The 15,435-nt window shown below is 48.7% G+C and overlaps 1 protein-coding gene across 1 annotated transcript; it reads left to right on the forward strand.

Moving 5' to 3' along the window:
• The first annotated feature begins 884 nt into the window (after window positions 1-884).
• Window positions 885-1,592, forward strand: DNAJB8 (DnaJ heat shock protein family (Hsp40) member B8). Its single transcript, XM_037027528.1, has one exon. It carries the CDS (start codon window positions 885-887, stop codon window positions 1,590-1,592), a length of 708 nt encoding a protein of 235 aa, XP_036883423.1.
• The last annotated feature ends 13,843 nt before the right edge of the window (window positions 1,593-15,435 follow it).

A 15,435-nucleotide genomic window follows, 5' to 3' on the forward strand; every position in this document is an offset into this window, starting at 1 on the left:
ACTCACTAATCTATACTTATTCTCTTTCCCTATTTTTCTTTCCAGAATTGAGTGAAAAGTTTCTTTAAATTTGCTGTCCACTACAGTCTCAGACAACCCTGGGTTTGCCTTTCCCTCTCTTTTCACTGACTTGTGAGACCTTGAGCACATTGCTACATGTCTCTGAGCTTCATTTATTCAAGCTTTGAACTTCAAGGTTGAACTGATTGCTAGGCACTATCCTAGATGCTGACAAAGATCCCTACCTTTGTGGGGTTTACCTCTGTGGATCTAATGAGGTAATGGGGCACAAGAAGAATGAACTCTTGCCCGCATCCTGCCTGAACCCCCACCTAGGGCCTCCTCACTCCATACTAACAACACAGCGATTGGACATATACCAGGAAGCCCTCACTCCCTTTGGCCACCATCACTGACCTCATTGCCCACGTGGGCCTGGATCCCATAGCTGACCCAAGGGCTCAGCCAATAGCTCCATCATTACCCAGCTCTGAGTCTCAGTTCACTTTGGTGGTCAGCCTTGCTCACAGGGGCAGATTGACATATGGGGTGTTGCCGAGTCCAGACCTGGGGGTGGATTTGCCCCACCCAGGGGTGATGTCATAAAGAGCCTGGCCTCAGTTCTGCAGGGGAACCTGCCACTGCCTGGCCCCACTGCATCAGTTTCTTCCCTCCCCCCAATTCTTTCAGTGGAGGTGTTCTCGAAAACTGGTACTATGAAAAGGTAAACTCGCTGGGCAAAGTCACGCCCAGAGACAGCATAGTCTAACAAGATCCCTGCTCAGCAACCCACACCAGCTGCTGCCTCCTCTACACCACCCCAGTCATCTGGTCCTTGGTGCTCACTTCACCTTCTCCTCCACTGCCTCTACTCCTGGCTGGGCATGGCTAACTATTATGAAGTGCTGGGGGTACAGTCGAGCGCCTCCTCAGAAGACATCAAGAAGGCCTACCGCAAGCTGGCCTTGCGCTGGCACCCTGACAAGAACCCTGACAACAAGGAAGAAGCTGAGAAGAAGTTCAAGCAGGTGTCTGAGGCCTATGAAGTCCTGTCTGACTCCCGGAAGCGCTCTGTCTATGACCGAGCAGGCTATGACAGCTGGGTAGCTGGTGGGGGAGCCAGTACTCCTTACAACAGCCCCTTTGACACTGGCTACACCTTCCGAAATCCTGAGGACATCTTCCGCGAGTTTTTCGGTGGCCTGGACCCCTTCTCCTTTGACTTTTGGGTTACCCCCTTCAACAGTGACCGTACTAGTCAGGGCCATGGCCTGAGGGGTGCCTTGTCTGCTGGCTTTGGAGAGTTCCCAGCTTTCATGGAGGCCTTCTCAGCTTTCGACACACTGGGCTGGGGTGGGAGTGCTAGCCGTACCACTTTCTCATCCACTTCCTTTGGGGGCTCGGGCTCTGTCTCTGGCAGTTCAGGGTTCAAGTCAGTGATGTCATCCACTGAGATGATTAATGGACACAAGGTCACCACCAAGCGCATTATGGAAAACGGGCAGGAGCGTGTGGAAGTGGAGGAGGATGGGCAGCTGAAATCATTGACCATCAATGGCAAGGAGCAGCTCAAAAGGATGGACAACAAGTAACTGTGGCCACCCAGGCCCTGCACCTGCTGCCTGGCTGTAACCGCAGGCTTATGGTTAATAAACATGCCAAGTGAGTTCATGGAAACAGCTAGTCAAGCTTCAGGGGTAGAAGGAGTCTTAAGTGTACTAGCACAGTGCTGGCATGGGTGGATGTGCAGAGGAGCCTGTGCCTCTAGGCCTGTGGGTACCACCTCCCAAATCTGGTATGCTGGGGGAAGGTGCAGGAGTGTTTCTACAGGTGATTTATGATATTTCATCTGTATTGTCTGGATTGATAAATGCCATGATCATCAATCCATCTCTGTCCAGCCCTGTGCCTCCATACCCACTATAAACTCTAGTGTGGCCTCATCATCCTCACAGGGCTTTGGGTCCAACTTCCAGCTCCTGAACCCTGCAACGATTCTTCTTGTGTGGTTGTTGTGCCAAATCCCACATTGCATCATGCTACCTACCTTGCTTTACTGCAAGGTAAAACCTTCACTGGCACTCTCTGCTCTAAGCAAAAGACCTCAGGCCTCATCCTCATCATGAGGCCCTGGTGACCTGACCTTGCCCACAATCCTGGTCTCACCTCTCACCAACCCTCACTCTCAGAGCAGCACCCATACTATCCTTCCCTCTGTTCCTTCATTGCACCAAATGCCTGAGAGTCTCGGGACCTTCACACATGCTGCTCTCCAAAGTGAACGTCCACTCATCTTCAGGCCTTTGCTCAAACATCACTTCTTTAAGGAGTTCTTCCCTGACACCCTATTCTGAATTAGCTCCCGACCTGCCTGCTCTGCTTTACCTTCTTATGGTCCCCTCACCTGTTTTTCCATGGTTCTTACATTTTCATCCATGTGACGATTTGGAAGATGTGTGCATCTCAACCACTCTGAAGTCCAAGGGGGCAAGGACTGCACGAGCCCTGTCCAGAATTTAGAGTGATGCCTGGCACAGGGAGCAGGGCCTGTATTTATTAAAAGAATGAATGTTTCTGGGTGTTGGTGGTAGGGGTATGGTGTGTAGGAGCATGTGATACGTGTGGTGTAGTATATGTGTGATGTGTGTGAGTGGAGTGTGGTATGTACAAGTGTATGTTGTGTGTGATGTGGTATGTTGGGTGGTATATGTGATGTGCGTGGTATTTGTAATGTGACATGAGGATGTGTGCTGTATGTAAATGTGCTATGTAAGTCAGGGTGGTGTGTGGGAAGATGTGGTATGTATGTCATGAAATTTGTGTGATTGTGGTGTGTGTTGTGGTGTGTATAAGGGGTATGATGTGTGGGGGGTTGTGGTGTGTGTGTGGTGTGGTGTGTGTGATGTGTGTAGGTATATATGTATGAGTACTGGGTGTTGGGGGTTGTGTGGTGATTCCCGTCAGGCCAATAAAGTGTGGGGCAGGAGATGAGAGACAGGAGGTGGTCCTGCTCAGTGAGTTCTAGAGACAGTTGGGGTGGAGGCTCCTACCTGCCTCTGTGGTGCTCCTGACTTGGACCTGAAGGTGGTCAGCCTTCAGAGATAGGGCAGGCTCTGGATATGGCACTCTAGCAATGGGCACTGTCAGCTGAGGCAGGGTGGGTATCCTTTGAGCAGTTCTGTTGGCTGTGGGCTGGGAGCAGTGAGAGAGGAAGTTTGCTGATACATGGGCCACTGTGGGCAGGCAAGATGGTGGACACATGTGAGAATTACTAGCTGGTATTCTGAGGACTATTGTATGATTTCTCAAAGGATGCTCAAGTGACCCTATGTGGGTGGGCAGTACTGTGTCATAAGCATGGACACTATGCACACATTTCTGTCTGTGTATTTGTGGTATGGAGAAGTAGAAAACAGTTTGATTATGGCCAGAAGCCCCAGGAAACTATAAACTTCTCAAAAACAGGAGCTCTATTTTGCTCATTGCTATTCCCTAGCATCTAGCTCAGGGTGTTATATGAAGGTGTTGTGTGGACATGTTTGTATACATCTTTCTATGAGCTGGGGTGAAGTCTCTACACCTGGCCCACAGGGCTCTGTCCTCAGCACTATACTCTCAATACTGGTACCTAAGATTTGAAAGAGCTACAAAAAGCATAGGCCTCACATTCTCTGACAATACTCATCTGGAAGAGAGCAGATTCAAGAGCAGTTGCCCAATTAGAAATAAGAAGATGCCCAACCCTGAAAACTGGAGTAAATAATCCTGCTTTAAAGAGAATAAGGAAGTGAGGCTGAAAAGATCTGGCTGGGTCAGCAGTGGGTGGGTCCCATCCTTTGTGTGACCAGAAGGTGTTAATGAAAAAGTGCCTGGGAAGTCTTATGTGACCTCAAGAAAGGGAGAGCTTTAGAACTTCTGATCCCACTTTGTGCTCAGCTTCGGGCACTATCCTGGTAGAGGGATAGGGGCAGCATGCAGTGGGTCTAGAGGTGGTGGCTAAGGTGGGGAAAAGGTTGGAGACTCCATCCTCTCAGGAGCTGGGGAGACTCAGCATGGAGAAAGGCAGCCTTGTGGACTCCAGTTGCTGTCCCCCAGTCTCTACAGGGCTATTTTAGACGAGGAGACCAGACGAGTCTGAGGCACAGAGATCAGATCTAGAACTCACTAGAGGGGGTGGGTATCAGAAGGAGTAGGCCCTGTGGAAGCAGAGCTTTATCCAAGTCAGCAAGGCAGATTCCCTAAGGGGGAATGAAATATTATGGGAGGGGTGCTGGTGCTGAAGAAGGGGAAACTGTGTTCTGGTTACCTGTGGGACTACTGAGTATCAGTCTTTTAAAAATATGTATTCTAAATACATTTTTACGTTGAAACAATCTCAGACTTAAAGATGTGTCAGGCACTTTTAATTGAATGCAATTCAAGAAATATGTATTGAGCCCTAGAGATACAGCAATGGGCAAAGCTGTTAGATTCTCATCTTGTGGAGCTGACTCTCTTTTGCTGGAGAAGATAACAAGCAGGTGTGTAGACTACTGTCCCCTGTAGTAATGAATGTGAGAGAGGAAATACAAACAGATAAGCCGATGGAGAAGGATGGGGTCAAATGATTGTCAGGGGAGTTTTAAATCAGGTGGTCCTAGAAGGCCTCTCTGAGGAGGTGGCTTTTATCATAAACTGGAATGAAAGTGACACCATAGACCATGCATCTATCTGGGGGAAAAGCATTTAGGGGAGAGGGAACAGCAAGAGCAAAGACCCTGAGGGAGAAAAAGAAAAAAAGGCCAGTGAAGTGAATACATACAGTTTTATCTAAAGTTCACAACTCTCCCAGACTGTGGTCATTGACCCATGTTACACAACAGGAAAATGAGGCTTAGAGAGGAGTTCCTTGGGGATTGGAGTCAGAAAAGGAGGTGATTCCAGGTTTCAGGGTTTAAGGCTGATTAGTGACAGGGTCTATGTCACTAATTAGTTTCCAGGCTGGAAAGAGAGGAGTATGGGCATGACAAGGAAAGGTGGTAGGAGTGCCATTGGGCTGGGACCTAATCAGATTTTGCTAAGTCGTGCATCTCAGCTCCTAGCCTAGTGCCTGACAGGTATTCAATAAGTAATGTGAAATGGAAGAAGATGGAACAGACTGTTCCAGGGAATGGCAAGTATGCTCAGAGGATAACCTCTGGAGTTCATGGTGGGAGAAGATGCTAGGAGGCCTTGAAACAGGGGAGGATGAAGCCTGAGCACAGACACACCTGGGAAGGAATTCCTCCCCATTTCTAGTAGAGCTGGGATGAGGAACACACATGGTGGGAGGGCTGAAAGTCCAGAGGTGTGCCTGAGTGACAGTTCTTCCAGAGGAGCTTGTTAAAGGCTTTTTTCTAGAAAGCCAAGGGGCACCACCCCCAAATCTTTGGGGGGTGCAAAGCTCCTTGGGTGCTGCAAGTACCCTGTCCAGGAGGATATAGTAGATAACCTGGATGCTCAGCTACACTTCCAGCCTCAGTCCAGGCTCTGGCTGGGTCCCACTTTCAGGAGCCCCTGGGACAGGCTGGCAGCTGGAGGTTCCCTAATCACATTATCCAAGGGGCAGGAGAGCCCCAAGATGCACAGACGGCTGAACCCCACCTTCCAGTCCTGCAGGGACTAACTTCATCAAAACCCCCACTACAACATTAACCACCTGACCTTTGCCCCTGTCAACATGCTAATTTCACCTCTGGCCAGCTGAGGTTTTATCAAGTGGGTCTGCTTAGCTCTGACAGCTGCTGGAAAATCCAGTTACAGCTCAGCAGCCCAGGTGGTTTCATGTTCCTGGGGTTAGGTGCACAACAGAGGTTTGGGTGCTGGTAAGGCACTGGTGTTCTTGAACACCTAAGGTCTTCAGGGCCAAGGCTCGTTGTCTGTGCTGCCTTCCTTTCACCAAGCCTCATACCTGAAGCTAGGACCTTCCCTCTCCAGCACAGATCATCAGGGCATTCCCCTGCTTCAACTCCTCTTGTGACTACTGAACACGGCAGCTGACGTACCTGGCTGGCTAAGCATCCGAAATGTCCTCAACTACCTTGTTAAATCCTTGTCTCAGCACTTAGCCCATTTGACAGATGGAGAAACTGAAGCCTAGACAGGCTGAGGAGCAGTTGCTGCACACCCAAAAGTCCAGTTCCCTACCTAGCATTCAAGGCCTCCACTGCCTTTTTAGGTACTGCCTGCTCCAGGACCTTTCAGTGTCCACATCATCTTGTGCATACTGTTCCCTTCACCTGGGTCTGTGAAGGGAACAGGTCTCATCTCTTTTTGGCCTGTTAAATTTATTTTTTGGAGGACTTCATATTACCTCCATGGGAAAGCCCCATCAAACTGCACCAGAGCAGACCAATCTGGCCACAGGATCTTGACCAGGAACTCCTTATGGACCTGACTGGGTATAGGGTGCTGGGAATGCAGCAGTGAGGAGTCCCGGTGGCCCTCCATAGGGTCCCCACAACCCAGCATTCACACCCTGGCTTGGAACTTACTGATCAGGTCCAGTGTAGTCATGCTTCCAACAAAGGAAGGCTCTGAGCAGGGGGGTTATGTTGTGGCCCCTCTAGTGGCCCAGCCCTAGCCCCAGCATGGATCCTGACATAAGTGGGCTCTTTGTCATTGCACCAGACTCATCACTGGCCTCCCTGACAGTTCCTTTCCCCTCTTATACCTTTTTTCATCCTAGCAGCCAGAAGGCTCTTGTAAAAACTTAAGAGTTTTGCAAGACACTCAAAGTAAAAGCCAAAGTCTTCATAGTGGCTCACAAGGCCCTGTGTCATCTGGCATGGGCCTCCCTGGTGTCCCCATTGTCCACTCTGCTTTAGCCTCAGCAGCCTCTTCACTGCCCTGCAAACACACCTGGCATATCCTGCTTCTTCCCAGGATCTTCACATACCCCTTCCTCCCCTGTCTCCCTTCAGGTCTTTGCTCATCTTCCTTCTGTCTTCCTCACTTTCTATTCTTCAGCCCCTCCCCACTTCCTTCTTGTTTCAGGACTTTAGCACACACTGACCCTACTGCCTGAAACACCTACCCCTGTCAGTTCCAGCCAACTAACTCCTACCAACTTCATCTTGCCTCAGATGCCACTTTGCGAGGGAGGCCTCAGACCTCCTCCACCCACCACTCCTGGATTCCCACATCCTGACAGGGTCCCTGGATGTCTAAAGGGACTCAAATCCTAGGGAAGGGAGTGATCTTCCCATTGATGAGTGGACAAGATGGCATCCCTAGGATTCAAGATACTGGGGCATTTTACAAGTGAGAGCACCAAAGCCTTGGAGGTGGGGGGCGCATCTCAGTTCACAGAGAGGTAGGGAGCCAGGTCTGCACTTCTCTACTATGAGTGGCCTGAGACCTAGCCAGGCAGCGTTACCCACATTGTAGGGTTTTCCACCAGGGTTTGGTTTCTTTGTGGACTGGGCATACAGTGGCAATTTTCTCAGAACTACTGAGCACACATGAGGTGCTTTGCTTATACATGATCCCAGAGACTTACACTGGCTTCCAAACACAAGGATGGCTCTTTGCCCCCATTTTACAGATGGGGAAACTGAGGGTCCAAGTGTTAGAGACCTGGTCAAGGTTACAGCCACAGTGAAAGCTGGTTCTGCCCTCCTCATCCTTTCTCCTTGCATTCAAGGCCTGGGTAAGCATAGGTGAGTCTCAGGCATCCTCCTGCCTGCTCTCCCTCCCTCTGGCCAGTCAATGTTATGATGTTATCACAGCTGATTTAATTTCAAAGACGGATTGAGCTCTGGTGGGTGGGGGAGCAGTTACTTGAAACCATCTGCCCTGTTGTCATGGGGATGGGCTCCCAGCAATTGTTCAGGGGTTGAATCCAGATAAGGGCATGGAGGGGGCTGGAGAGAACTTCGAACAGGGTGGGGATGGGTGGGACAATGGGGGAGCAGGGAATGTCAAGGAAGGAAAGACTCAGAAAAAGAGGTAGGGGCACAGAGACAAGAGGGCACAGAGATGTGGGCCCAGGAAGACAGGGCAAATGTGCCCAAATGAAGAGATGGAGAAACAGAAAAACACCTGGACATAGCTATGGAATGGATGCCAGTCACAATCTCAGAGCAAATTCGGTGTGTGCAGCAGGGGGTGACAGGGATGCCTTGTCTGCCCACTGCTCTCTTGGCCACAGACCCCCACACTAACTCCAGACCCTGTGCTAAGTCATGGCTTCTCACAGCAGTGTTTCTACCAGGACAGATCTTGGGGGAACATTCAGATTCATCTGGCTCTTCTGCCACAATAGGATCCCAGATCCTAGTGTTTCTCCCTGGGTCCCAAGCTCGGCTCAGAGCTGGGAATAATAACTGTTTCTGCCAAACAGCTGCCAGCACCCTTGATCTGGCTTTTAGGACAATCACATCATTAAAACTTGCCAAGACAACAATGGCCTCATCTTGCAGAGAGAGGGGAGGGGCTGAGCACCTACATTCACCTACATTGTGTTTTGTCTACCAAACACCATCCATGCCTCCAGATAGCCCTCCCCATTTTATAGGACAGGAACTTGGAAAAAGAACCCCTACTGCAACTAGTATTTATCCATCACCTCTTGTGTGCCAGGGCTTGAAATGTAATGGGACAGCATATAGGGGCTTTGTTCTGTCAGACCCCACCACCCATGCCCCACCTTCCCCGAGCTCAGGGCCTGGCTCATCTAAGCCCTATCTTCAAGTTGCCCTGGTCCTGCTCTCACAGAGGAAGCCCTAGTGCATCCCTCAGTTGGCCTGTGAGTCTTTGCAGATGCTCTCCTGTTCCAGCCAGATGGGGGAAGGGAGCACCAATTCAGCAGTTTTAAGACAGCTGCTTCTGATGGCACACCACAACCCCCAACTCCCCAGTCAGCCACCTGTATGGGCCCCATGATTGTCCTCCCTATGCTGTATGCCATTGTCTGGTCCTACCTCTGCATTAGGTCAAAAGTGGTGTGTGCCGACACCACTGTCCAGTGCTCAGCTCAGAAGGTGGTACACATTGGGGCCTTAGGAATGCGGACATGTCTACTTTTACCTAAGCAGCAATAAATGCTGCTGACATGCCTAGTTTTACCTAAGGCTCAGACTTCAGATCTGGACACCCACTGTATCCTGGATGCCTTTGGCCTCCCTCAGGCATCTCACAATGACCCAGGGAGCTCCCACTGTGGACCTCTGCCACAGCCTCCTCCCTGGGCTCCAGGCTACCAGCACCAACCTGCCTGCAGTGGCCCTCTACTGACAACTTGAGTGCTCCTCTGACTTTGTGACTCCCCTGCTCCAGCCCTTAGAAAAAAACTGAAATACTTTCCTTCTAGAGACATTTTTTAATTTAATTCTTATTCAAGTACAGTTTTCTGTTTTATATTCCCTGCCCTGCCCCTCCCCCCCAATGCTCCCCACCTCCCTCCCATTTCTGGCCCCCACCTTAACCTTCTAGAGCTATTCATTCTACAGTCTTTCATTACTACATTTGCATTACTAGTAGTGCAAAGTCCAAACTTCCCAAAGCAGCTCACAGGATACTATTAAAATCCCTTTTGAATTCAAACAAATTGGACTATTATGACCTCAGGTGGAAACCTCCAAACTACTCTCAAAGACCCAGGGTGAAGTCCCAATACTCACCAAGACCCCAGGGTCCCAGCCTCATCCTTCACTATCTCCCACCTCCCTCTTTTATTTTGCAATGGGTGATTAATTGACTGTGGTAAAATACACATAACAATAACACATATGTAAAATACACATAAAAGGACAGCAATGGAAGAATTAGGAAAGATCACCAAGAGCAAAGATGTATCATTAGAGACCAAGGCTAAGACCATCCATGCCCTTGTATTCCTAATTATTATGTATGGCTGCAAAAGTTGGATAGTGAAGAAGGCTGGTGGGAAAAATTGATTCATCTGAAATATGGAGAAGAGCTCTACAGATACCCTGGACCTCCAGAAAGTTGAACAAATGGGTCCTAGAACAAATCAAACCTGCAACATCACTGAAGGCAAAAATAACAAAACTGAAACTGTCTACTTCAGCCACATCATTCTAATTTCTACTTATATGAATTTGACTCCTCTAGGAACCTCATATATGTGGAATTATATAGTGTTTGTCCTTCTGTTAGGCTTCTATTTATTGCTTGGACTTGCCCTGTCCTTTCTCAAGCGGGTAGGCATTTTCACCCACAGTGGGTGGCATGATAGTGGATGATTGCAGGCAAAGTTGACCCCACCCAGAGAAGGAAGAGAGTGAGAAGCAATATTTGGCAGCAGCCTTGAAGACTTCTAGTGTCCTTTATGTACGAGGCAATTCTATATCAAAAAGTTTGTGAGAATTTGAAATTTATTTTTCAGCTTGTGCTTATTATAACAAATTAAAAATGCATAGAAGAATATAAAATAAAAATACCCTTACAGACACACCCAATTCTTGGCTCTGTAAATATTTCACTGATGGAGATTTGCAAAATATCTTAGCTAACATTTTAGTAAACTTTACTTTGCATGTGTATATTATTCCTTTTTAACCAACATGAGCACTATTCCACATGTGTCATAATGCCTCTTGCTTTATCCACATAGCAGTATATTTTGGACATTTGCTGCCGTCCATGTAACCCCATCTTATAGAAGGGGAAGATGATGCTTCTTGGGGGAAGAGTTATTCAATCTCACCAGACAGGAGGTAGATAGGTGGGGCCAGATCCCAGGTCACAGGACAACCAGCCTCTTGCTGCCTCCAACCAGGTCTTTTCTCCTAGAAACAGATGCCCATCTGTCCCCGGGGGTCTGATAGGATTGAGGCCTCAGTTTCATTCCTGTTGGGCTATTTTTGTCACCAAGTCTGTCAGAATTCAAGTAGATAGTGCAGAGATCCCCTCTCCCTGTTATAGGGTTGTAGGGGGCAAGGCATACAGATTTCCAGCCTCAGGTGAGATACATACCAGGTTCTGTAGGAGGGATGAGGTTTAGAGTCAGACAGATGGGGGCCTAGTCAACGGGTAAGTCACTTCACGCCTCTGAGCCTGTTTCCTTTTATGCCAAATACCACATTTCTATCCACTACATTTCTGCCCCTCACACCAGTGCTGGGGATGGTAGCATGTGTAATGGCATGTGGGCAATGCCACCCATGCTCATTTGCCCTTTTCTCATCAGCATCCAAGTGGTTGGGATGAGGGTGAGGGCAGCAGACTTGCTCCCTGCTACTTCACAGACCACCCCACCCAGACTCTTCCAGCCTTTGCTAACCTGCTCCTCACTTTTACACCATCTTTTATTTTGCAATTCAGAGCCTTCACTTTCTTTAGGATTTCTTGGGGGAAGGAGCCTATATTTGTTTCCTATTGCTGCTGTAACAAATTACCACAAAGTTAGTGGCTTAAAACAACACACATTCATTCTCTTACAGTCTTGGAAGCCAGAATTACAACATGGGTCTTACTGGGCTAGAATCAAGGTGTTGGCAGAGCTGTGTTCCTTCTGGAGAATCTGGGGGAGAATCTGTCTCTGTGCCCTAGAGACTTCCTGCAGTCCTTCACTAGTAGCTCCATCCTTCATCTTCAGAGCCAGCAGTGTAACACCTCCAGTGTCTCGAACTCTTATCCTCCTGCTTTCCTCTTATAAAAAACCCCCTGTGATTATATTGGGCTTTCCTGTATAATTCAGGATGATCTCGCCATCTCACACCCTTAACTTAATTACATCTGCAGAATTCCTTTTGCTGTCTAAGGTAACATACCTGTTTTGGGGATTAGGGAGTGGATGTCTTTGGGGACCATTATTCAGCCCACCACAAGGCCTTTATTTTTTTTAAAGATGTTATTTATTTTTAACAGAGAGGGGAAGGGAGAGAGAAAGAGAGGGAGAGAAATATCTATGTGTGAGAGAAATATCAATCAGCTGCCTCTCAAATGTCCACAAATGGGGACCCAGCATGCAACCCAGGCACATACCCTGACTGGGAATTAAACTGATGACCCTTTGATTTGCAGGGCAATGCCCAACCCACTGAGCCACACCAGTCAGGGCCCACCACAGGGCTTTTAGAGGGATGGGGATCAGAGAGGCTGTTATAGCAGCTCATGGCTACCTACTTCTAAAATGGCCTCCTGCCTGGAAGGCACTTGAATACCTTGATCCCTAGGGTTCAACCTGGGTTCAACTCTAATTCCCTGAAGGGAAGCCCAGTGGGAGGAGGGTGGGCTGTGTCTCAGATCTGAACAAAGGAGAAGAAATCAGGAGGTCATGGCTGGGATCTAGGATTAAGAAGTAGGACCTGCAAAGTGGAGATAAAACCATTGAGAGGCAGCTGTCAGGGTCCTGAATATGCTCAGCTGCTCTTGCTGGAGAACCTAGGCCTGTCTCTCTTCCTGTCTTGACTTGCTCCTCCAGCTTTCAAATCTCTTCCTTTCCTCTTCCCAAGGCTGTGTTGTCTGCTCCAGAGCCTGACATCTTGTCCATTGAGAGGCCTTAGTCTTCCCTTTCACTGAACCCAATGAATGGTCTTGGCACAGGTCCCTGGAAAGCCTAAGGATCACAGTGCATAGCTTGTCCTTGGTGGTTGTCCTAGGATGACATTAGACTGTTGGATGTCCACAGGGGCAATTTAGATTTGTTTTGAGAAAAAGTTTAATTACAGCATCTATTAGCATCTCAGAGGGGTCTGGGGTGCACCCAAGGTTGAGCGTGACCTCAGATGACATCTCTGAGCCCCCCCCCCCCATTTTCCTCTTTTCCCACCAAGGCTACCTGGCTCCATGTTCCCTGCACCTGACACTCCCTGATGTGGTGGGGTTTGGCGCCCAGAACTGGCCTCCCTTCCATGGGTCCTGGGAGGCATGGGAACCAAGCAGTGCTGGGCTAAGGCCGCCAACCACACTGAGCTGTCACACCCCCAAAGCAGGAACCTGGTACCACCAGCCACTTGAGCCCTCAGGCACCGTGGTTATTGCGGTCACTGGAGCAGCCAGTCAGGAAACCCCTGGGGTCGTGGAGTTCTGGATGACAGCAAGGGTACATACAAGCTATCTTCTCTCCATGTGCTTGAACTGCTCTCCACCCCTTGAATCTTCACCATATCTACATAGCCTCTCTGCCACCATACCTCTGGCCATGCAGCTCCTACCCCCAGTGTCCTTCCAACCCTTCTCCATCAAGGCCAAATGGAGACTTGGCCTTATTTTGGCCCATCCCATTTCTCCCTCTTTTGGAACCACAGAAATCAGTCTCTCTCCATTTGATATTTCTGAATATCTTTCACCTGGCATGCTAGCATCCAGTGCCTTGAGGGCAGGGACATTCTCTGCTCTGCTTTTCAGGATCAGAGGAACCAGCAGAAGTGGCTCAGCAGTAACTACTGAGTAGAAAAAGTGTTTCCATGCACAGCTAAAAGTGACAGTACAGGTGTCCTAAGGATCCCTGTTGTACCAGATGGGGAGTTGGGTCTTGTGCCTTCCCCACTCTGCTGTGCTCCATGTGACCCTCCTGAAATCTGGGCCTTTGAAAGAATGCCTTTTGGAAAGGAAAGCAAGGGCATTTATTACAAAAGACTGATTTCCACACTTGTTTTAAATTGATATTTAGTAAAGAGTTATTTATTAAATAAGCTTATTAATTGCCTGCCAGTTGCTGGATGAGAAAGGCTGGCTTGCAGAAGTACCCACGGCACCTGAGCTTCTTTGCAGAAGTGGGCCAACAACACCATCTCTGTTCACACTAGTTCAGCTGCTGACTTAGCTGCCAATGGTCTGGTTCTTCTCCCCACAGGAGACTCAGGAGTGTTGTTGATGTCCACTGGTGATAACACTCCTGATGCTCAGGAGTGTTAGCTTCCCTGGGGGCTGGTGGGTTTCGGTGTTTTCTTTGGCAGCCATGGGGGTCCAGGCAAAACACCTCAGTCTTATTTCCACCTTGGGCTCCAGGTCATGAATCTGCTGGGCTATATCTTGGTGCCTCACCTTGAATGGCCCACTGGTGTCATTCACTTCCTATGCCAAAAGTGGACTTGGCATCTTCCTCCCCACACCTGACCTCCAACCTGCACCCCTGCCCAGGGGTGGTCCCTCTATCCATTCAATTGCCCACCCAGGCACCTGGGAATCATTCTGAGGATCTTCCTCTTCGTGCCTGCTGCACTACTCTGGTCTAAGCCTGAAGGAAGTGAGGAAACAAGGCCAGTGAAGGTCTGGGGAGAGCATTTCCACAGGGAACACAGCAAGTGCAAGGCACTGAGTCACTACCCTTCTCTAAAAAGCAAAGAAGGCTCTGAGCTAAATGGACTGAGAGGTGGTTGAAGATGTAGGAGGGGATTGGATCCTAAGTCTTTCTCAGGGCTGTTATTTGCTGGGTAGATGAGAAACTATTGGAATGTTTGGAGCAGAGAAAGGGCTCACTTGTGTTTTCAAGGGATTGCTCTGGCTGCTTTGTGGAGGAGACTGTTGGGATGTAAAAGTGGAGGCAAGGAGACTGAGAGGAGGCCATGGCAGCTCCCAAGGTAAGAGTATGATGACTTGGATCAGAGGGATAGTAATGGAGGTGGTGCAATTGGTAGAATGCTTGCAAGCTCAAACTGCAAAGCTCTGCTGATGGGTTGGATATGGGGTGAGAGAAACGAGTCAAGGGTGACTCCATGTTTTCTGGCATGATAAAATGGAGGTACTAGTCATTGAATAGGGAAAGACTGCAAGGTTGAGGAACAAGGCAGAGCACATTTGTAGAGGAAAATCAGGAGTTCAGTTTGAAGTACTTTGAGCTTGACAGGCAAAATAGACAGCCAAGTAAGAGATGCCCAGTAACCACTGAGATCTGGGGCTCAGTGAGAAGGTCAGGACCAGGCTGGTAGATTGAGGTCTATAAATATATGCAATGATTTTTTAAAGGCCTGAGAATGCATGAGGTCACCCAGAGAGTAAGCAGAGATGGAAAGAGGTCCAAGGAAAATCAGAAGCCAGAGAGTGAAGGAGCAGTCTCCATCTTAGTTCACCTTGCTTTTTTTTCACCCTTCTTTTCCAGTAGGAATTACTTGGTTACAAGGGACAGAGATCAATCCTAGTTAATGTAAGTTAAAAGGAAGAAGTACTATTTGAATGGGTACAGCCTAGGTGAAGGAAAAAAGAAATCCCAAGACTTGTGGGAAGTTTAGGAAGCTGGGCAACTCCTGGATCAAAGAGTGGTCCCTTTGGACCACTGCCGTTGGAACCAATAAGCTTCAACAGTGTTCCATTGTTGTGCGGGTCCACTCAGTGTTGATTGGCCAAGCATGTGTGAAGGACAGTGGGCATTGTCATTTTCTCTACCACTGCCATCACTATACCACTAACAAAGGACTACCCCCATTGTTATCACCAGCACCTAAACACCATCACCAGACACTCACCACTACTTTATTTACTTACTTAAGAAATCTTTGCATGTCTGCT

The sequence above is a fragment of the Sturnira hondurensis genome, unplaced genomic scaffold (genome assembly GCF_014824575.4).
Source record: "Sturnira hondurensis isolate 20B ecotype Veracruz unplaced genomic scaffold, ASM1482457v3 Scaffold0001304, whole genome shotgun sequence".
In the NCBI taxonomy this organism is placed as follows: domain Eukaryota; kingdom Metazoa; phylum Chordata; class Mammalia; order Chiroptera; family Phyllostomidae; genus Sturnira; species Sturnira hondurensis.

Coding starts and splice junctions, on each gene's coding strand:
- DNAJB8 (XM_037027528.1), top strand. CDS start 885: ATGGCTAACTATTATGAAGTGCTGGGGGTACAGTCGAGCGCCTCCTCA.